A 23,391-nucleotide genomic window follows, 5' to 3' on the forward strand; every position below is an offset into this window, starting at 1 on the left:
CCTTTCAACAAGCAAGAATTCAGTGATGTGATCGATGTGTCTATTCATTAATTTGTACAGCTGTAAAAAAAAAAATGTATCTGAGTACAGGTTTAAGTAGACATAACTTATCCTGGTGGACTTTCACCCCTGCATGTTTCTTCTTGTCAGAAGACCTGCTCTTCTGTACTTTTAGAAGACCAGATCTTTCTAGCTAGAAGCTAGATTTTGGTTCAGCCATGAGAATTCACATCATAAAGACCAAGCTCCTTCCTTCTCTTACCTTGCCCTTAAATCTTACCATCAATGAAGACAGACTGATCAAACTTAACTTAGTACCTGCTTGCTGAAATGAGTAACTGGAGCTTGGTCTACTTGCTGATCCCGTTCTAAATTGTTGGTACAATAAAGCAAAGAGCATATCACCACCTCTGAAAGCCCTTTTTCTTCGAGCTACCCCTGTGCTAGCCTCATATTCCTGGAACAGGCGTGTTTGCTTTCTGGAGCAAATGCTGCCTTCAAACAGCTTTACTGCCCACCCATTCCTGTGAAGTGAGAACACTTGACTCCTAGCCTTGCAGCTGCAGTTTGTTCTACCTCCAGCAGCTGTTGTTTCCCAAACTCATCACTGAATTATCCTGAAGCTGCTTTCCACAGCAGTGTGCTCTTGTCCTGCAGCATCATGCACATCAAAGTTTTATTTTTCACAGAGAGTCATCTGTTAACTAGTTTTCACTGCAATATGGTTTAATCCTCTCAGGAACAAGACCTTCTTTGCCCATTAAAGATAACTAAACTAGAAAAATCCCTTCAAGCTTCCTCTACAAGCTGAGAACAGCAGCAGAAGGCTGTAAGGGCCAGTTAACTGCAAGGCACAGAACAGTCCAGTCATCTGTCTTCCCAGTCACCTCATTACCTTTATTCCTGTATTCTGCATGAACTTTACTCTCACAGAGCAGCAGCAACACTTTGTAATCCATAGTTTTTGCACAGGGATTATCAGAATACAGCTGTGTTTACTGTCAGCTGTTTATTAGATGCAGTCTCCAGCTGTATAAATTGTAGCTTTTTAACACCTACAGTCCAAAGCCTGGCCCAAACCACCAAAAAGAATGAGGAATAACACCACAGGTGATGAGTACTGCATTACTTACAGTGCTTACATACAGAGTAAACTTCATATTTAAGTAGTTCATTAAAGTTAGCTGGAAAGGGATTAAATCCGGTGCAGATTTATGTTGCAGAAGATCCAAGAGAAGTCTTGCTCAAGCTGTTAAAGTCTTGTACCTGCTGAGCAGCCTCCAGGAAGCAGCACTCCTCTCACTGCAGCCCTCCAGTACCTCAGCCAAGCTGTTTAAGCGGGCCACAGCTGCCTGGCAGGAGCCAGCTCATGCAGGTAGTGGTGTGGAAGAGACTGTGTTGGTGTAGCCCACGCCATGTTTGCAGTTACCAAGAATGTTGAACAGGACAGCTTCTGGCTTGCTCCAACGAGGACAACGTGCTCTTGCCAAGCAGGTCCCCTACCAAAATGCTCTGGAGTGCTTAGCAGTGCTGCAGCACCACCCAGAAGCTGTCCCTTCAGTAACTTCACTTCTCACAGAAGCCTCCTGATGTCAAGGCAGTGGTTGCTCCCAGTTCTCCCGAGAGGAAAGCAAGAGGGACAGCTAATCACGGTCACTATCGCTGTCACTGTCACTATCGCTGCTGTCGCTGTCTGACTTGATACTCTCCAGTGTCTTCCTGCAGATGTAAAACAGTCCAGTAATCAGTCACCTGTTGTGACTTTTGCTTGAAAAGAGATATCCAAAAGACAGGGTAAACCCCCTCCAAAGAGAACATTATGGGCTGTCTGATGTCTATTATCCTGAAAGGACAGGTCCACCCAGCATTTGGCAGAAGCACACCCACCTCCTTTTGGAAATGCAGACTACTTCAGTTACCCAGAAAGTGGTGGGCCAGCTGTCAAAGGTGCTGGACTTCTATTTATTCATTCCCTTGGACCAGACCACTGCCTCCAAACTGCGGTCCCTCAAGGCTAAGCTCATCATCTGAGCTTGGCTGCATCAGCTCAGCAACAACAATGGTGGCTAGCGAGATCTGCTGAAGATTGACCATGAGCCTCAGAACCTGTGAACCACGTGCAGGGCCATCCTGTACCACTTCCCTGCGTTTACTAGCCTGCAGTCAGTGTCTTTTAGGTGGTCAGACCCAGCTAGGAAGATTCTGGGAAAGAAAGGTGACAGCAGATCTGAGCGATGGATAAGGCTAACCCCATCACGGAAAGTTACCTTCCCTCCTAGGTGGGGTGGATACAGCATGGGATCAAAAACCATGGGGTTATTTTGGGGCGGTGAATTGACCAGAGTCAACACAAAGGCACATCATTCTGAAAGCCAGCTCTCTGCTGCCTTGGCAGAGAAGCCTTTCCGCAGGAATTACTCCTCCAATACCACATTTAATACCCCCTTCAGCAGTAACATGACATACTCCAACTTACTTCTGCTTTTCAGAGAGTTCAAATTCCATCTCCGTTCTGCTTTTAAGCCTTTGAGATGAAGGAAGACCGAGGGATGCTGCCAGCTTTACCAGCTTAATTGCCTCATCTGGGCAATTGGTTTGTTTAGCGCAGTTCAAGAACTCATCCATCACCTGGTCACTGCAAAAGCAAAGGCAAAGAGTGACTATTCACAGGGCCCCACCCAGGTGAGGTGGCCATTAACTTACAGCAGGTGCTTCAGAGGGGGATAACAGTACATAACAGCACTTTAATCAAAGGCAGGTGTCTCACTGCGAGAGGCGGCCGTGCTGTCCATGGGCACTGGGAGCCACTGACAGCTGGCTCTGCTCTGCCAGCACCGTTTCATGTCAAAGTGCTGGCTCTGCTCCTTTGTGACCTGTGACAGCTGCTGGAGACACCCCTCTTGCCTTTAGACAGGGAAATAAGTAAGTGTTTGCAGCTGGTGCCACAGGGAGCTTGGCAGAGGAGGGAAGGCAGGGGACAGTTCAACCAGAAGTCTCTGATCCATTTGGTAACAGCAGGGAAATGACTTTCTTTCCCTTCACATTCATAACCCATGGCATCCACAAACCATCAGCTACACCATGATTTCAGAAGCAGAATTCTTCTCCTTTCCCTATTCCCCAAATTGAGATAGGGGCTCTGACATGGCTTGGCAGCGTCAAGGCTTCCCTGGGCCACACTAACGGCAGTCTGCAGAACAGGGCAAGCACAGAGTGCCAGGAACAGCTGCCTGCAGTACCACACACCCTCACCAGTGCAGGCAGCCACAGAGAACATTGTCCATCTCAGTGAAATTCCCATCTCCAACTATCAGATTTAAGGTGCTCATTTCTGTGAGCACCAAGCAGTTGTTTGGGGGTTTTTTTTGCATTTTAAAAATGCAAAAGTTAAAAGTTGTTTTCTACTGCAAACAGAATCTTGGCCTCCCAAATCCTGAGAAAAGCTAACTGTTGTAGCCTAACAGGGTATCACATAAGATTTAGGATTTGACTTGATAAACTTGTCTTCAGAAATCCAGACACCTCTGAAGCACCTATGCTTGGTTAATAGCATATTAGAATTTTTTTGAGCGCATGGGAAATGAGATGTTCTCAGGAGTCCTGCTTAGGCTGATTTCTAATGCCAAGTTAATCAGTGGCACTGTTCTCTATGTCCCAGAGCTTCATTCAATGACATCTTGAGGATCAACCACTTAAACCCCTCCCTTTGCATTTTCAACATTTTTTGAGACAGAAAAGCCTTGGAACGTATCAGTTGGATAAAGAAACGCCCATGATCACAGGGATAGACACACACAAGCTTCGGAAGTAACAATAAGATACAGACCACTACTGTCAATTGACAATAAGTGGGGGCTGGATTAGATGACCTTTAAATGTCCCTTTGAACCCAAACTGTTCTATGATTCAGTAATAGAAATGCAAGATCTCAGCCAAAGGGGAGAGTCAGTACCTGAAGTCAGAACCTAAAAGGTACTCACGTGGGAATCCTATTGATTTGCTGGAAACGCTCCATCATGTTCCTGTTCAAAAGAAAACAAAACAATGATTAAAAAAACCCACCACAAAACACAGGAACAGACAGATACTAAATCTCTTGGATAAGCCCCTGCTGAAACACAGGCAAGCTCAATTTCATGAAGTGATCTTCCCCACAGATCTGAAACACATCCCATGCTGTTTTCTCACAGATGCAGTGTGTACCAGCTAACATCACTGATTAGTTTAACACAGAATATCTTAACTAGTGCAGAAAAAATGAAAAGTGTAGCTGGTGGCAAGTTTACTTTAAAATTTTACATCTTCTTAGAAGGGTACTTGCCACTTCTTTGTTTCAAATGAATCAGTGCAAAGAGAGTATCTCTATTTACCAGAAAATAGCTCAGAACTTTAAACTGGAGGCTAGATACTTTAACCAGTATTTCAAGTTGAGAGCATATAGGACAGTAAATTCTAGCTTCTGGAGAATTCTAAAAATATTCTCTTTAGGGTTACATCTAATTAAAAGTTTAATTAAACTCTAATTAATCTCTTTAACAGTTTGAAATCCAAAGAATTCTAAAAATTAGAGAATGGGAAGCTGTAGGAAATCAGCAGTGCTTAGTGAAGTGATAATCAAATCGCACCTTGCCAGAAGCAGCTATACGATGCTCTAAGCCAGTCACTACATTAACTTCTAACTATTTTTAAGATAGACAACTGCAACTTGGTGCCAAAAATGAACAATAAAATTAAGAAAAAACCCATCACATTCCCAGCAGGATTTTTCCCCTCCTGGGTCTGCACTACCATTCCAAGGCAATCAGTGGTTAGCTTTTGATTTTCGTGATTAAGCCTTGAGTTACAGTGTCAACAAGACAAGAGCTCATGACAGCCACACACGTACCAAGCGGCCTGGGTTCTCCCAGCCCTGGAAAACAACAGAGCGACATGCCCCAGCGCGCTGCCTGTCCATTCTAACGGGACCTTCTCCCTTCCAGTTTGCTCATGGACAGCTTTGATGTCTTCAGCACACTTGGCAAACGCCAGTTGAATCTGTGAAAAGATTGTGCTATTAATCCCCAAACCTCTAGAGTTATCATAGCCTTTTCAGTCCAATTCCTCCTACAGATCCTACAGGTCTGCTCTGTATGTGATTTAAATTTGTGAATTAACAGCGGTTACTCCTGGCAGAAAAATCTCTCACTTCTGTCAGGACAATTGTCCCCACTAGGCAAGCTCCAAGACAGCTTTGCAGGGACAGCTGTACTTAGACACCTCTGCAGTACACATAAACCTTTAACCCTCCTCAGCTTGAGAAGCCAGTTACTGCAATATCTTTGGCAAAAATCCCTGAATTCTGCCATGTGCTTCCCCAGAGATGTGGCTGGCTGGGCTGAATTACTCTTCCAAAACCCTGCTAAGGAAGTGATCCTCTTCTGTGTTAATTTGAGGCTTCTCTATAGGTTGAACACAATTGAAAGGACTTAGCAGGCCTGGATAAGCTCACATACATCTGGAAATTTGTAATGGCATATGCACTGGAACTGGACTTCCAAGACCAACCAGGGACAATAATACAGCACTTAAATCCAGTCTGTATGCTGCACACAGAAATGGGGAGACATCTCTACTCTTAGGCTGGATATTAGGAAAAATTTCTTCACTGAGAGAGTGGTGAAACACTGGAACAGGCTGCCCAGGGAAGTGGTGGAGTCACCATCACTGGAGGCGTTCAAGGAATGTGTGAACGTGGCATTGCGGGACATGGTTTAATGGGCATGGTGGTGTTGGGTTGATGGTTGGACTTGATGATCTTCCAGGTCTTTTCCAACCATTGTGGTTCTGGGATTTCCACTAAGCTTCTGTACTGGTTTTGGCTACGACAGTTACATTTCTTCGTAGTAGCTTGTACTGAGCTAGGTTTTGGATTTGTGATGAAAAGTGTGTTGATAACACAGGGATGTTTTAGTTATTGCTGAGCAGCGCTTACACAGCGTCAAGGCCTTTTCTGCTCCTCACACCGCCCCACCAGCGAGTAGACTGGAGGTGCACAAGAAGCTGGGAGGGGACACAGCTGGGACAGCTGACCCCAACTGACCAAAGGGATACCCCATACCATATGGCATCACACTCAGCAATAAAAGGTGGGGGAAGAAGGAAGGAGGGGATGTTTGGAGTGATGGCGTTTGTCTTCCCAAGTAACCATTACTTGTGGTGGAGCCCTGCTTTCCTGGAAATGGCTAAACACCTGCCTGATGATGGGAAGTAGCGAATGAATTCCTGATTTTGCTTTGCTTGCACACACAGCTTTTGCTTTACCCATCTTTATCTCAGCCCATGGGCTTTTGCACTTTTATTGTTCTGATTCCCTCCACCATCCCACCAAGGAGGAGTGAGCGAGCAGCTGTGTGGTGCTTAGCTGTTTACCAGGGTTAAACCATGACAGCTTCCTTACCTCTTCAGGGTGCTGCTCCCTGCTCATCAAAGACAAGAGCTCTTCCAACAGGTCTTGTCTCCTATTAAACCCCAACCGTTTCATATCTGTTTAGAGACAGGCAGTAATTAGCAGGTGTGACCAGCAGCCCCTGCTCCCAACTCCTGGTAATATGGTTAGCATAATTTTATAAGGCCAACAGCCATTCTGTGTGACTGAGCGGGTCACGTATTACTTCCCTTTCCCCTCATTATCAGGCTCTGAAGGTCCTGTGCACCAAGCATATGAACCAAACAGATTTCTTCTTCCCCTCCCTGCTGGCCTCAAGATTCCTGGGCGCCAGGCCGGCCGACTACTACCCTCCTTAACAGCCTTCAAGGTCCCAGGCACCCAGCCAACCCGGTGGTGGTGATGACCCTGTCACAGACCAGGGAAAGTAACAGCACACAGAGCACTGTCTATAAAATCAAGCAGTTACAAGTCCTAAGTGGGAACCTGGACCTTAACTGCTAGCTGGACAGTGAGACTCATGACTCCCCGGTGGCCAGGGACACCTCCACCACCATCTGCTTCCTCTGAGGACTGAGTGGTGACTTGTATTCTTTTATGTTTTTCAAGGCTAGATTGTGATTTTTATGTTCATACAGCAAACCAAGAATTAAGATTTGGCCCGATCTGCAGAGGATCCATGTGATTAGAAACCATAAGCTAAGCGGTGCTATAAAATTCTGTACTACGCTACTTTTAAAATTGTACTACACTGATTCTGCTTACAGAAATCCTGTGCTATTCTAAATTCTATGCTATGCTAATAATAAAATCCTATTAAGAAGATAAAGCTTTAATTGTAACTACAAATCAGTGCTGTCATCATTCTGCCAAGGATCCCTAGAAGAACCTGTCCGTCCCCTCAGTGCTGGGTGACAGTAGGATATTTTCTGTGTGCTAAAGCCTGTATCTGCATTCTTGTCTCTTCTTAAGGGGCAAGGAACAGGCAAGTAATTTAAATGAGTTAAACCTGGGCTGTTGGTTAAGGTACTACTCTCTGGTAAGCACTGACTTTTCCAAGACACTGACGTTTAACTATGACACAGCCATGATCTCCTCGATAGTCTTTACTATTGGTTCTGCCTTTCTCTAATACAACAGCCCCACCACCGCACTAAGGAATAATGTCCCTCATGCCAAAGCACCTTATCACAGCTATTGTGAGCACTGGGAAGTTTCCCAACTACCTCCCACTTCGCATTGCTCCTGACTTTTATCAAACAAACTGCCTACGTAACTATGTGGCTATCACTAACCTTCCCAGACTGAAGGGATCACTTCCAAGTGGTTGGCTGCATCCAGTGCTTGAAGGAGGTCCAATATATTTTTAGGAGTTGGATAGAAGAGCTGATGAAGGAAGAGAATCGTTTCAGTAATCTGTACCTGTTCCGTTTCTTCATACTAAAGCTTTGAAGCTTGCTTACCCTAATACACACTTACCGAAGAGGACATTTCTTTGTACCATTTCAACACAACATCAATTTGTTCCATCATACACAACAACGAAAAGAATTTTGACCTACAGGAGGGGAAAAATGTTCTAATTCAGTAATGATTAGATCAACCAAACCATACAAAAGCACCAGCAAATGACGATGCTCTAATCAGAATTGTATTGCAGATCAGGGAAATTTCACTGTACTGCAATACTCCATACAATTAAAAAACCAGTAGTATGTTTTATGAGAGAACTTAATGCTGACACTAGGTAATTGGCAGAATTAATTAGAAGTTAGACCATGCATTGTAAAATCTTGAAAAAATGCAATCTCCCTGCCTGACGTCAGGTTTGAGGTATCTGAATCGGTCTGAAACGCAACCTCTGGTTAAGAACCACTTTAAGAAGTGAACTAAATTAATCTCGTTACTTGTGCAAGTTCGCAATACAAGCCTGGGACCTTGATCCAATGCACTGACTAGGAAAAATGTCCCTACACCAAGAAATGCATTTCCATTAACTTCCCTTGATTTATTTACAGGCTAAATAAGGTAAAATCATATGAATCATCCCACCCCTGAAACTGCATCTTATTTTGATGAGAATTATTTTTCATTAATTTACTGGACCATCTCTAGTTCTAATGCCTAAACAGGCTGTTCTTCAAATCAGTATGCTCCAAGAACTTAATTACATTCAGTGACTGCAGCACTTAATGACACTGGTAAAGATGTTTCAGATGCCATGATTACAGCAAATGGTGGAACTACATGGGAGTTTTGTGCCTAAATACACCTGCTGCACTGCAAACTGTCTGTGCACCACCATGCAGAGAGCTAAGTCTGACTGGTATGTTATTTTGGTGTTACCTCCTAAGCTGCCATCCTAAGTGGACAACAGGATTGTAGAAAATACACCTGGCTGGTATAGTTCTTGAATGGGGATTACGCTAAAGTGATGCTACAAGACACTTTATTTCAGTTCAGGCAAGGCCACAAACTGAAAATAAAACCTAAGCTACCACTGTTCTTAAGAGGGACCTAATTCCCAAACTGCACATACAATAACCAGCTGGTGTTCAACAAAGCATCCTTCTGCACCATGTTCAAATCCCAGTTTGTATTCAAATTGACAACAATACACAAGACACTGAATGTAAGCTGCACTTCACTCACCAGTAGGCATTTAACCGATCCATGTCCAAGAATTTCCAGTTGTCTCCCTTCTCCATTGCCTTATTTAACCGATAGGCAAGGTTGATATCCTTAAGATCACAGCACTGCAATGAACCAGTTAAATTTTAAAGCTACCAAATACAATGCTTAATACATCCCTCTGAGACTCACTTTCACAAAGGTATGAAGAGTAATGAGCTGATGGCAAACATTTTTAACAGGATGCAATTAAGTGCAGTGGCTGCCTAGGTATTTTGTTTAGTTGAGACAAACATGCGACTCTCCCAGTGTGCGAGAGCTTTCTAACCTAAACTGACACCTTCTGGTGCCGAGACCGTCTGACCACTGCAACGTCACTAGAAGCAGGAGGTAGGGCGCAGTAGACAGGGACTTACACAGCCAGCTCTAGCAAGAGATGCACGTATCACAGGCGTGCAAGTTACCAATTTAGGAGGTATCAAGCAAAGAACTGCAGAATTATGGAGGAAAGTTACAGGAGGCGGTGAACACAGGTGAAAAAGGGAAAGATATTGAGAGCTAAACCTTATATGACAGGTTGGAAAACTCACAGGCAATTCTGAAACAGCTGGAGGGCTCAAAGGAATTCTGATTGCAGGGAAGAGGTACTTACCGCTTGCATAGCAGTGGCAAAAAAGTTGGCTGAAAGGGAGAAAATGCAGTCTGTTAGCTTCCAACTTTTAAGGAGACCTACAGCAGCTCATTAACCCAGCCTCCCAGAGGACAGATGAGACATATTCAATTAGAAAGCTGAATCTGTACCTCAGTTTGACAATATAGCAGGGATCTTAATTTTATATGTGGAGACTTTGGTGTGGCATGAGTTTTGCTAGCCAGTGTGCTGGAGGCAACTATACTGCTGTGCTTTTGGAGACAGATTTAAGCAGATCATCTGTTTGACTTTAGGCAGTTTTACAAAAGCTGCATTCTCTTGTTTGATGCAAGACAGCATTACTTGTCTAACAGACAGGCTACAAAAAAAAGGCAGCCACATCACTCACCTTCTTTATTAACTCCAGTGGAAGAGAACACATGCAACAGAGACAGGTGTTCTGGCAGGTTACCCACCTCTTTAGTACACCCCAGAGCTGCCCAAGAACATACAATTGCCCCCTAAAAATGTCTCACTCCAGTTTTGTGAAGCTTTGACTATGCTCCTCCAACAAAACATCTCCTCATCTATCCTTGTTCTTTAAATGGCCAAAAAACATATCAACTCCTCACTGTTTTCCCAAAGCATACACTGGAATAGCTTCCTCACCCTATCATATATAGAACTGTCAGCTGCTAAAGAGTGTCTTCCGACACTTTGTTAACACCATCTTGTACACAGCACAGCTACAGACCCCTCTCTACCACATTCGTCTTCAGACTGAAGCTGCATCTACTTCCCAATGTACAGAAAGGCTTATGAACATCCTAGGGCAAAATTGCCTACGTACAGATGGCAGAAAGAGCCAGTGAGACATGGGATGTTCAGAATCCACCCCTTCTACATGCCCAAGCTTCAGTTTTGCATGAAGTTTTATTTCATACAATTTTCTGAAAAGGATTAGGAAGAACTAGAACAGGAACTCAAACCATACTACAACAAAAACCTGCTGTTCACCAGTCATGTATCATCTCATGAAGCTGCTAGCAGATGTTCCCCCTTAAACTAGTCTTGTAAACAGCCTTGTGGTTTTTATGGTGTGGGACTCAAACGCTCATTCACACTGGGTACGCTCCTACATCCACACAGAAACCAGTGCACCAATGCATAGCACATGTTCCCGGCACTGGAATTTGTCCTTTGTCTCCAAAAAGTATCAGAAGGGACTGATAGAAGCAAGCTGCATGCATTCTTTCTAGCTGGGTAGAACTAGTTGCAATTCCCTAGCTACCTTTTCACCCAAACTTTAAACAATGCAGATTGTCAGACATATTGAAGTCCATACCGTCATCAGGGTCCTGGGGAGTGAAGCTCCTCCTTTCAACATCATCTAGCACCTCAGAGATGATGCCTGATGAGTAAAGCTCAACTGCGGGACAAACAGACAAGCAACATAACATCTCAGTTGTACTATGCACTTCATTAGTAAAAAGCCTCAGCTTGCAAATATACAATGGAAATGGAAACAACCACCATGATTTCAAACAAGTGTCATGATTCTCCTATCTGTACCCCTGCTTGTGGTGCTCCACACCAGCTGCAATTTTATTTGCACTAAAATTTACCCTACTATTGCCAGATTTCCACAGCACAACAGGGCAGATTAAGAAAGGTATAAGTACTTTCTAGCAAGGAATCCAACAGGCCTGCAAGTTTGTCTGTTAGAAGGTGGCATTGGGAAAAGTAATACATTTCATAAACAAAAAAATCCCCAAAGAGACTCCAGACCAGTTCCTCCACATTTGTTACAGCACAAGGACCGCAGTTAGGACTACTGTGTCTGTTCTCTTCCCATGCCCACAGATTTTTGGCTAAAGGATCTGCAACAGTTGGGCTCCTGCCTTCTAACACTTCTATATTTCAAGACAGGTCCAATGCACAGAACTATTGCAGAAAAACAGAATCCCTGTGCAATTTCTTCCCTTTGAGTGGCACAGCCTATGAAATCACATGTGTTGTAGTCAGATCCAGCCTCCGCAGAGACTGAGTAGCACTTGCTTTTTAGCTTTATCAACTTGTGGCCACAAATGAAAGCAAACGGGCTTTCCGCCTGTTCTCAAAACACAAGGACTCTTCCCTCCCTGTAAGAGGTTATGATCCTCTGCAGCTTTTTCTTCACCCAAGTAGAATCAGACTGCACAGGTAACACTAGGATTGCACACCTAAGAGGTTGTCTTTTAATCCATAAATCAACTGCCTTCACCCATCACATCTGGAAAGCATTTAAAGCAGATGTTAAACAGGATACATTCATGAACAAGTTGATATCGCACGTACCGCCTCTATAAAATATAAAGAGAAGATGATCATACGTTGCAAGGCTAGGCTCTGAAAAGCAAAAACATTCAAGTTACTTCAACATTCGTGGCTCAGCTTTATGCCTGAGCTTGAATTCACAGTCTCCAGCCCTTCCACTCAGGCAGCATGCATAAATTTGCTCTATCATTTCTCACCCCTTCCACCCTAAAGCTGGAGAAGACCTCACGTACAACTGGGAGAGACGATATCTGAGGGTGGACCACCAGCTAAAGCACCATATTGCTATGGGGCGAACAGCCAAGCTTCCCTGCTCTAGATTAAAATTAAAAGCAAAAATATTTCATAACTAGTTTTCCATTCTGATCATGAACATATCTTTGGTGTATCAGTAAGCATATTACTAGGGCAAAGCATATTCTACAAGACATCAAATCAGCTATGCCAACATTCTGTGTTTTTGCAATGTTTACTTGACATCCAAAAACATCACGTAGACCAAAAGGTTTTTTTCTGTAGAGCCTGAACTGGCTTGGATAGCTTGTGAAGTAAATCTTGAATCTATGGGAAGCTAACAGACTCAGCTGACTGCTGTGAATAGATATTCATATTGTTCACTATTTCTACAGCAGTACTACAATAAGGACCCAGTTGAGAAAGAGCCCATGGGCCAGGACACACTCCCTCACTGCGTACACACACCTGTCCTTGAGCAGCCAGAGGTAACTAAAGGTAAAAATGTAATGATAAACATGCTCCTAACCTAAAAGACCACACATCAAAATGCTTCATTATTTGATCTAAGGGGCTACATGCACTCATTATGTTGTAATTAGTAATAAACACTAAACAGAGATTCTGAAGATGGCGATTCAATTTGAAATCCACAGGCACTGGCTTGCTGAGTGGCCACAGCTCAGTACTTACGCATTTTTATTTCTCAGTTCTCTTGCAGAAGGAAACAAATAGTGAAGTCAAGAACACAGTGAGCTTTTTTCACAAGCCTTGGACTTCTTCCCTGCAACTAGGAATCACTGCGGTGTTTGCTGCTGAACTCTAAGTTAGCTATTCCAGAGGTGGCACTGGAACATAATAACCATTTGGACTCTCTTACCTATATCAAGTGCTTCCATTTCCTTTATTACCAATAAAGACATACTTCTGCCTACACCACCACATCTTCTCAGAGTCTTCAGTAAAGCATTAAAAGTTAGCACATTTGGTTGCACTTCCTGTTGAGCCATGTGATTCAGGAAGACCTTAAACAAAATCCCCAAATCCTTAGTTCTTCACATGTAATGTATCACAGTTCAGCTTTCAGGTAGGTATACATGCATTTCCTCAATCTAATCCTTGTCACCCCCTTCAAGTGAACAACTCTACCTCAACTGATCATTTATTAAGGGAGTACCATCTAATTTTTAATTCATTTGACCAAAAAACAGGACTACAAAATTACATCAGATTAGATCTTGGAGAATTGTGGCTAGAACATACATCAAGGAAATTTTTAAATTTATGTACTAATTTTCCTTAGTGATGTTATGTCATTAAAACTGGAGCCTCTAATGTTACCCCTCAAAATTCTGTTTCTGTCACACCACCATGAATTACAATTCAAAGAGTTTTCATCTAAAATTGTTTGTTTGTTTTTAGCTCCCAGCATAATTTCCCAGTTACTTTCTGTCTGGGCAGTTCTTGGATCAGGTACGTTCTCACAAGGCAAACCATTCTGCAAGTGCAAGGTTGGATTTTGTACATTTTGCACTTCTCAATAGTTACTTTGTAGGTTTAAAGTAGTCTACTTCCTTTGCAGCAGGTATCAGTATCTTCATACAAAGCTCTTGTTTTCAGTCTTCTAACAACTGCAAAATTCTACTGATAAAGCAGACCCAGCCCCTACACTCTTACCCCTTCCCCACCTCTTCTGCTCTACCTCCTTACCTTGGCTAATTCCCATCTTTCCAAGAACCTCTCCTTTAGATATGGGACTGCTGTAATCAGGGCGTTGAAGGTGTGCACATCAGCTGGAAAATGTTAAGATAATTCATTTTAACTGATGATTATATTCTAGAGAAACCAGTTTGTTCTAATATGGCTCAGATTTTGGCGAAGTCTCATGCAAACCTGTTTCCAGCGAGCCGGCCACATGCCAGCTGCACTGAAATACACAGTTTGCATTCAGCTCCCATGATCTAGCTGAGGTCCGTACCCCTGCGCCAATCATCATTGCCATGAAACAAATATCCATGTACCCAACAACTGGTTTCTGCTACTTAGAAGACCACAAGTCAAAACCAGGAGACACTTACCCTTGTGTCTTTCATTCAGCAAGTCTATGTACATGTCATAAGCTTTAGCAGAAGCCCCATGCTGCAAAAAGAAAAAGAAAAACCAACAAAAATAAACAATCTTTCTGGCTGTGGGAGATTTCACAAGCTGAAAAAGTCCTCCTAGCACTGAAGGATAACTTTACCTTCACCATCCCACGGATCATTGTGCAGTAAGAGTGCGCATTCCTCTCTGGCATTATCTTAAATATCCTTTCAGCATTGTTGTTCTCCCTAGAACCAATGAACAAGCTGAATGTTAAAGAACTTAATAAAAGATACCTTTAGCAAAAGGATTCAATGTGTAGAACAAAATAATGGGCTGTACTCCATGACATTCAAATATATTACTTGTGCTACTTTGAGCTATTCTACTTACTAGATTTCTATCAACAACTTATAAGATTAGCAAACACAGATGTATTTAACAAGTAACACCTGCAAGTATGGGTTGCTAAGAAGTCTTTAAGTCTGTTTTGTAACAACAACGCATGTGCACAACCCACTGAATACAGGAATATCGGCAACATTTTCCGTACCTCCATCTAGAGCCAGATGACTGCGAACCTCTTTGGAATTGTCTCTTCGGAGCCTTCTGCTCTGAAGCATCCACCTGGATAGATTTTTACGGAAGTAAGTTTCTCAGAATTCAGTTAGGGTTAAACATCAAATGACGTGATTTGTAACAACACAGAAATTCAGCAGTCATTTATAAACTACCAAAGGTGTTTTTTAATGGGTTACATTAAAATAATTTCTATTGTAACGTTCAGTAAGCAATAACTAGATTAAGAATACCGTTTATGTTATTAAACATACTAACAAAGTAAGTTAGATGTATTTGTGGAGTTGGTGGGAATCATTAGAATATAGCAAATACTCTGTAAAACCCTTTCTCCCTCAACAGTCTTCCCAGGGACAGGTAGTATACAACATATCTACTACTGTACCCTGCGACCAGATACTCTGAGGTCACACAAGGAGCCCTCAACTTCATTGAAATCTAGTTAATATGGTTCAGACTGGAAGAAAATTAACTAGCTGATCTACACTAGAGGTATTAGAGGTCTTCTTTGCAGGCAACTATAAAAACAAGGCTGTCAGTGAGAAACAGTTATTTAAACACAGTTCAGCAGAACTAAGCCAAGACAGGGCTCCAGCTGCTAAGTTTAGCTTTATGGAAACTACTTTTGCTAGTAGGTCGCACACAGGATTGTTGTAACTGCCGCATCTGTAGGGAACGTTGACTGCATCTGACACACCTCACACCATCTCCCAGGCAGGTAGTCACAGTACAAAAATCTTGACATCACCTTGATACACTCCCAGTATGTATGAAAGAAATAAATAGAGATCAACAGGTTTTTCATACCCCTGGTTCTTCCAAATCCTCTTTTTCTTCTTCTTTTTCCAGAGTAGCTTCTCCATCTCCATAGAAGCATAACAAATCTAAAAGGCTGTTTGTGGTCTCCAGAGATACAGGGGTACCTACAGAAAATGAGGATGTACAACAGCCACAGATAAAGTAAAGAACACACCATTCTACAGCTTTATCAGAAAACTTCTGAACACCCAGTTATGCCACTTTGTTCTCTTTTGACACAAAGGCATTCTTTAGCAAGTCTGTAAAACCTGGGTGTGATACTAATACTTCCACAAACCAATTCATAGCAGGAGACAATTTTAACATTGAACTAGAGTATCTGTTTTTCTGTTAAAGCCACTGAAAGGGTAGAGTTTTCCTGACCAAGTGGGAGAGGGAAGTGGCAGCTGGCAGCCAAAACGGTGAAGCAGCACAAGTCCAACACAATATCCAAAATTTCCAGTACTTTTCGTAACTACTCCTAGGATACACCTGGCTGTGAAGACCACTTTGTGTGGTCCACTTTCTATGAAACAGATTTAAAAGCAACAAAAGAGAAGAGCTATTCGATGGAATCATCTCCTTTCCATCTCGTAGCACACAAGAGAAGGTTTCACACTCCCAGTGAGTTTTCCTCTTCAGAGACTGTGGCAGTTACAGTTTTCTATTGCTTCCTCCTCATTCACCCATGACAGAGATCAGGTCCAAATTAAGGAAGAACTGAGAAAGATTCATTTATTGAGGGCGGGTCCATAGAAGGGGCACTCAGCTGGTATGCTATACCAGTCCAACACAGCAGCAAAGTGCTCAGAACAGATGTAGCTTATACCAACCGATATGCTACTGCACAAGGGCCTTTGTGGGCAGAATGGTATCACTCAATCACACAGCATCTGCCCACAACAGGCCCTACTCTACTGCATCACAAATTTTTCCACTTTGGAAGAGAAGAAAAAACCTCAACACCATATCATCTGATTCTTAATCAAGAAATCATTTGTTCTCCGTATTACCAAAGTAACATGTCAGACAAGCAGTGGGTAAGGAGGGCCCTCAATAATTCTGGAGAACCACTTCACCAATCAGAATCAGTTGTGAAAGGCAGCAACATAATCATGAAATTGTCTCCCTAGCCTGTGCCATCTACTAAAATATTTTTGCCACAATTTAAGTAGAGCTCCACCACAGAATCTGGCAGGTGACCACATACCTGCTTGTACAAGCTGATCAAACAGGTCCACAGAATCTTTTACCCTTCTGAGGTGGATACGCTCTTTCAGAGCTTCCTCGCTCACTCCTTCAATCTGAGGTGTAAAAGTCTCAGGCATCAAGCACTAAAAGCAAAGAGTACAAGTTAGACACGAGCTCAAACCTTCTCTAAACCATTGCTAAAACACTAACCTAATATGCTTACTCTTCACCCAGTACACTGCTTTGATAATCTCCCAACCCTCCCAGCCTAACAGCAGCAGTTCTTTTGGTGATGAAGGACCACAAATCCTGATCCCTCACTTTCATGCCAGGAAGTCAGTATCTAAACAACATTTCTTTTCTTACTTTTACCTAAAAACCTGATATGAATTCCTAAGGAAAAATGTTCACTTCAGAAACATAATGGAAATACAGCACTGCTGCAAAACAGTTAACAAAATTATCCTTTTATGTTAGTTTTGGTCCAGTCTGACAGTTGATTTCACCACCTGACAAAGCACAAATGTAATGAAAATGAAAAGTAGGAAGCTTACTGGTATGTTGGGCTCTGCAAAAGTCTTGTCAAAATATTGAGGAAATTGCTCAATAATGTATTTTGCAGCATTTCTCCCAGACTCCTTCGACAATGAAAATAGACGCTGCATAGGAATGAGCGAAAAGAAGATGAAGAAACACGCAGTTAAAAGGCTGAGAGTGAGAAAAACACTTCCCATAACACTGAGCATTCTGATGGGATCAAATTAAACTCATGCTTCCTTTTCAACTCTTAGTAAAAACACAGGCATGAGACAACATTCCAGATAAATGTCCTGGTATTTATGCCAATATAAGAATGTCTATTCTTTAAATGAGACTGTAATTTACTTTTTTGTTACTCAGTCAACAGACAAAGTTCTGTATCAGACACATTTGAAATGTGGCACTACTACCTCAAGCTCAGAAGCATCTCTTTTTTTAGTTAGGGCACTCAGATGTTTCTCTCCCTGTTTGTCATTTCCAAGAGCATCACCCAATTCCCATTTGCCTCTTTTCCTCAAGTTCTAAAATCAGACCTTCCTTTGCTGTTTCTTTTAAAACTCTTCACATTTGACAGCTGCTGTCAGCCTTCTCAAGGGCTTCACCTCTGGTATGCAGAACTGAAGCTCTCACATAGCCATATCACTGATCTGCCACGACATACCTCAGCTCCCAGTCTTCTCTTGCTACGCTCTAATTAACATCACCCAGAGCAGCTCCTTCTTGCCCTCATTTCTAGTTCTGCCTTCTCCTGCCTCAGCTTCATGCTCTTTAATCTTATGCAAAGATAACATCAGGGGAAGACTCCCTTCCTTCTTCCCCTCTATTATCATCTCAATACTACTATTTACATAAGCCTTAGTTACCAAATAGCTGCTCTGTGATAAAACTAAAATCCGTGGGGCTCAGCCAGGGCAGTTAACTGATAACATGTAGTAACACACACACAAGTGACTTTGTGTGTTTTAACTCATTCTCAACAGTTGCAATACCACATATTCAGTCTATACCCAAGGTACATAACACAGTTTTAACAGGTTGAATGCCTCACTTAAAAAATTACTGTTGGGAGTTATTTAACAGAGGAAGAACATGGAGAAACAAAACAACTCAGCAGGTAAGCCACTATCTTGCAGGAATGTTAACAGAGCTGCGTCAGCTGGCAGCTCCTTACAGGGGCAGGAAGAAGTGATAAATTCGTGTGTGCAGAGTGGATTTGTCCAGAGAAATGCTACGGTCATTATGCGTTCAGAAATACACAGAGAAGAAAATTCTGAAAGAAATGTGATACTTCATTTTCCTTTGTAATTGAAACTAGGCTCCAATTAGATGGCATTTTCACAGCCTAGACGAAGAAGGGATGGGGGGAAGCTATCAAGGATTTGGAAGGGAATACTTACTGAATTGGCTGCATTTCTTGGCATAAGGAAAGGGTCATCCTGGAACATATAATGAGCAGCAGTAGGATCCTGTAGAAAGGAGAACCCAGGATTGAAACATTTATAGCTATGTACACAGGCACGCTGTAGGCGTATCACACTGCCTCATGGAATTTAAGGCACAATGAACAGTTCCATCATAACCACCACCTGATGCCCGTTTTACAAAAGCTCCTCTTATTCAAAAGGCTTAGCCTGTTTGGAAATAGTTTAAAAAGCATTTCCATTATACACACATATGCAGGCTAACAAAGTGACAACAAAAGGGTCCTTACTGTAACACGGCAAACAGCAAGTGCCCTGCAAAGCAAGCAGGACCCCAACTTTAACAGTCTCGGGGGAGCTGAGGGGACTTGCAGGATCAGATTCAATTTCCAGAATTCAAGAGACAGGATTAAAGAATGGCGTCACAGCATTTACAGTTGTTGCCTAGCAAGAGTAGACACGGATTGCTCTTTGCAAGGTTTGCTTTCTGGACTGAGCTTGGGAAGAGACAGCCTGGACTGGGAAGCTGAACTGGTAAAGGAACTTGCTCCTGATGTTAGCAAAAGCCTTATCAAAGTATTGCAGCTCTCTCTTAGCACTAGAATGAGGCTTTAAGGACACAGCAAAACGTGTTGAGCAAAAGTGAAAACCCCATAAAAACTGTATGTAAAAGTCGCATCCTTCATTTATGGCCAAAGTAGAAGTAAGAGCCTCCAGAGTGCAAGGCTATTGCGTGAGATCGACAACTTGACCTATTTCCATGATCAACAGAACTACTTACCCTGTTCACGGTAGAAGCCAATGTTTGAAGAACCGCTAGCTTATCCCTAAAAATAAAGGAGCTTTGATTAATACTCCATTGCAGATGTTGAACGTTATGCGTTACATTGTATGCAGAACAAGCACAGGATTATCCTGGCCCATAAAGATTTTCAGTTCTAGGAAATAACGGTTTTGCTGCACTTAGAAAATACCACTTCTCGCAGAGGGAGCGAAAATTCAACTGCAAAAACAGTCTCAGTTCTGGAACAACCACAGGAAAAAGAAAAGACTTTGAGGAAAACCAGAAATGTATGTGTGTTTCCTGCTACCAGTCCTGCCCTCATTATACATTATCAAAGAAAGAACATAGGGAAGAGACACAAAGAATTCCCTAGAAAGCTCCTCTCAGAGCCCTGGAAGACTACCCCATCTCTGAGGGAGGGATACATGAGTCCCTCTCCTAAACAAGTCTTGGGAGGAAAAAAACCCAAAACAAAACAAAACAAGATTTCTCAGGACTCCTGTGCCTGTGGATCCTTAAGACTTCGGTTGTGTTTCAAGCAAACACTGTAAGTGTTTAGGTGAAGGTGGTCTTATTTTAGGTTTACATGCAGATGCCATTTGGCTATAAACTTAGTTTTTGCTGTACAGTCATGCAATTTCATCTTAAGTGCTTCCAACAAAATAGCTTTTGTTCAGCTGCACGATTTCTGAACAAGATTTATTCAGCCAGATATCAATGGCCAAGTTTGTTTTGCTGAAAGAAACACACCGACATGCAGACAGCCAAATGAACTTGATTTTACAAATTTCTAGCGAATGGGATCTTTTACAAAGAAACAGAACTACGCTTAAAAATGGAGTCCGTATAACTGTTTTTAAAAGAAAGGTCAGGAACGGAGTGTACATACTCTGCACAGAGCATAAGAGTCAAGAATATTCCCAGAGCTCCCAGTCAGCAGGAAAGCCACTAGTGGGACATTAAATCCAGGAATACAGCAACCTGAATTTTCTTTTTCAACTTTGATGGACACATTACATTTAGCTGTCTAACAAGGATTTTCTTCCAGGTCAAGAGATATTCCAGTGGTAAACACTCACCAGGTTTTCCTTCGTGGGAGCACAATTTCTTCTCGAGTAACTATGAGAAACAGTATCAAAATTGTTATTAGACACCAACAGATGTCCAAAGAAAACCTTGACCTCATGAAAACTGATGAATTAAGCTGATCCAGCTGAAAGTACTAAAGCAAAGATTTTAAAACCACAGTCTAATGTAGGCCACAATTTATTGAAATGGTAATAGAAAAGGCTGGCAGGAAGCTTAAGTGTCTTGTGTCAAGACAGGATCGGAGCCCTATGGCAAACAAACGTCAAAGAGATTGTACCCATTTACCCATCCAAGCTTCTTCAATCATCCTTATCCTGTATCTTCTAGCTTGAGCCCCAACCCTTCCCAGTCCCTTGCTTTCCTACTCTTAGTCCCCCAATTCAAAGTTTGCCACCTCTGCCCATTTGGCTTCTCCAGTTCAGCCCGCCTGAATACTGCAGCAAAGAGACCTCTCAAGTTTCTTCTCCGACAGCCTGACACCAACTGCTCAGTTCCTTCCACCCCAAGGATCAATTTTCCCTGTTTACCCAAAGAGGAAAAAAGAAAAAGGACAATACCAAAAGAAGCTAGAGGTTGTCCGTAAAGTATGTTAGCAAATTCATTCACAGAGGAGCATGTGGGAACTCCTGATTAGAACTGCCAGAGCCAGGATCTGCAGAGGCACTTTTTCCACTGCCTCTGTGCTAATGTTTCCATGAGCTGTTACTGGCAGGAACTTGTTCCCATGTGGAGCATGGCTCCTATCATCCCAGCTTACTTTTCTCACAAAGCTCATAGCAGAAATATGGTAAGGAGTATAGAGAAGCAGCAAGAACGTGAAGGAAACTGTCAGGATCAAGGTGGAAAACTCCTTATTTTTATTTTATAGTTTATTCCATTTCAAAGAGCAACTGGACAGCTCATGGAACTGGACAACTCAGTTCATGCTCTCAAGCACTGAGCTGGTTGGTGGTGAGGGTAGTCAAGTTAAGCCAGGAAATCTCTGCACAGTGAAGACGGGGGAAAAAGAAAATCCAAGAAGGGGAAAGAGGGCATTCATGACTTCTTTATCTCCTGACACACTATGTTGTTTGGAGATTAAAAAAACATATGTAAGAAACTAGTAATTAAGACATCATACCTTCTGAATTGTCCACAGTCTTCCCAAGAGCTGTACTACTAGAAGAGCACCTATAAACCAGTCAGAGTTTTGAATTTATGGTAATCACATTAATATAGCAAGAGCAGATTAATGAAATTATGTACTACAGGTCAGAATTAATTAAAACATTAATGGGTAAAAGTAACTGGAAATGTTGTACTGTTACTAACTCCTAATTTTTGTCGTAAAACTCATATTTGATGCTTCTTTTAAAGCCCTGATTTCAAGAGACAAGAAGTTATACAAAGAAAATCATATTACATAAAATTTGTAATTCTTTGTTTTTGGGGCTACCATAGCTTTAAAGTAGTTTTCATGAATTACTGCATCTTAGAAAATCCTGAACATAAATTAGAAAAGACAATTGATGTTTTAGAAACAGGATCTAGCTGAAAGCTGGATTTTAGACCAGAATAGTGTGTACACAAGCAGAAGATCCTGAGCTGGGATGCAGGGCAATCAGACCTGTTTAGTTCCAGATGCCCAGTCTCTACAGAGCTGCAGACAGCACACTCGCTAACGACAGCTGTAGAAGGCCCATCCACATAAACTTGCTTCTGCTGTGTACTGCAAAGCAGCTGCTCTCTACTCAGTTCAATCACAGGACACAGCTCCAAGCCTTTCTTACAATTGCTCACATTTCACTGCTTTTAACACAAATTAAAGCTAACATGAAAATACTTCTCTTTTTTTTTTTCCATCACAAAACAATCTAACACTAAAGCTTTACTGTAACTCTGGCATTCGCATGCGCTTCCACACTGACCTTGACCCTGAGGGACACGTTGTTAACATGTATTCACACCTCTGTGCTTCACAGTGATATTGCAGAATTCTAGCTGTTCCTATATGTCAAATAAATTTACTAGGCATGATTTTACCATCCCAGATGTGTTATATTTTGCCTATAAAGAATGCCCAGTGGAGCGGGACCTTTTCACTTGAGACATACCCTGAAAGCAACCTCCCCCCTCCATCTGCTTTTTCGTAAGATTCAGCTCTAGCAATCACTTAACAACTCAAACTCACTCCCGGAGCGGCTCCGAGCCGCAGAGCCCATCAAAAGTAGGGAAAAGGCCCAGAAGAGGCGCTCCCCCGCCTCAGGCCACGCCACCCCGACCCTGCTCGCCTCAGCCTGCGCCAGCGGCCCGAGACACCAGCGCGCATGCGCACAGCGCACCGGCGCTGAATCTCCTTTACTGCGCCTGCGCGGCCCTTCGCGCCTCAACTCCCCAGACCCCGACCAACACCCCCCCCCCCCCCCCCCTCGGTTCATTCCTCCACGGCGCCACCACTGCCGGGCCCCTCTCTTCCCTTCTCTGAGGGAACGGCAGAGCCTCACCGGTAGCGCTCTCGCCTCCAGCCTGGTAAGCCGCACCGCCGGCTCAGCGATACCACTTGCTGCCAGGAGCTGCTCCCCAGCCGCCCCGCCGCCATGCCGGCACTCGCGCACTGCCCTCCGGGAAGGAGGGCGGTACCACTCCCGCGGCGGGGGGGAGGCCACCCCTCCTCGGCGGTGGTATCGCCCGG

The 23,391-nt window shown here is 42.9% G+C and overlaps 1 protein-coding gene and 1 non-coding gene across 2 annotated transcripts; both read right to left on the minus strand.

Annotated features, from left to right (window-relative positions):
* Nucleotides 1-874: 874 nt before the first annotated feature.
* PTCD3 (pentatricopeptide repeat domain 3) lies at nt 875-23,298 on the minus strand. Its single transcript, XM_059817710.1, has 24 exons — nt 23,204-23,298; nt 21,841-21,890; nt 20,711-20,750; nt 19,629-19,674; nt 18,824-18,892; nt 17,441-17,545; nt 16,906-17,029; nt 15,705-15,820; nt 14,872-14,945; nt 14,479-14,566; nt 14,315-14,375; nt 13,947-14,029; nt 13,117-13,261; nt 12,024-12,074; nt 11,032-11,115; nt 9,708-9,736; nt 9,077-9,180; nt 7,904-7,982; nt 7,720-7,810; nt 6,437-6,522; nt 4,886-5,034; nt 3,981-4,022; nt 2,477-2,635; nt 875-1,719 (listed from the first exon to the last, which is right to left on the minus strand). Exons 1-24 carry the CDS (start codon nt 23,296-23,298, stop codon nt 1,644-1,646), a joined length of 2,046 nt encoding a protein of 681 aa, XP_059673693.1. The 3' UTR covers nt 875-1,643.
* On the minus strand, nt 14,097-14,238 carry LOC132317170 (small nucleolar RNA SNORD94). The gene has a single exon (XR_009484023.1). It is a non-coding gene; the product is annotated as a small nucleolar RNA SNORD94 (small nucleolar RNA).
* Nucleotides 23,299-23,391: the final 93 nt, after the last annotated feature.

Source organism: Gavia stellata, chromosome 5 (genome assembly GCF_030936135.1).
Source record: "Gavia stellata isolate bGavSte3 chromosome 5, bGavSte3.hap2, whole genome shotgun sequence".
Lineage (NCBI taxonomy): Eukaryota > Metazoa > Chordata > Aves > Gaviiformes > Gaviidae > Gavia > Gavia stellata.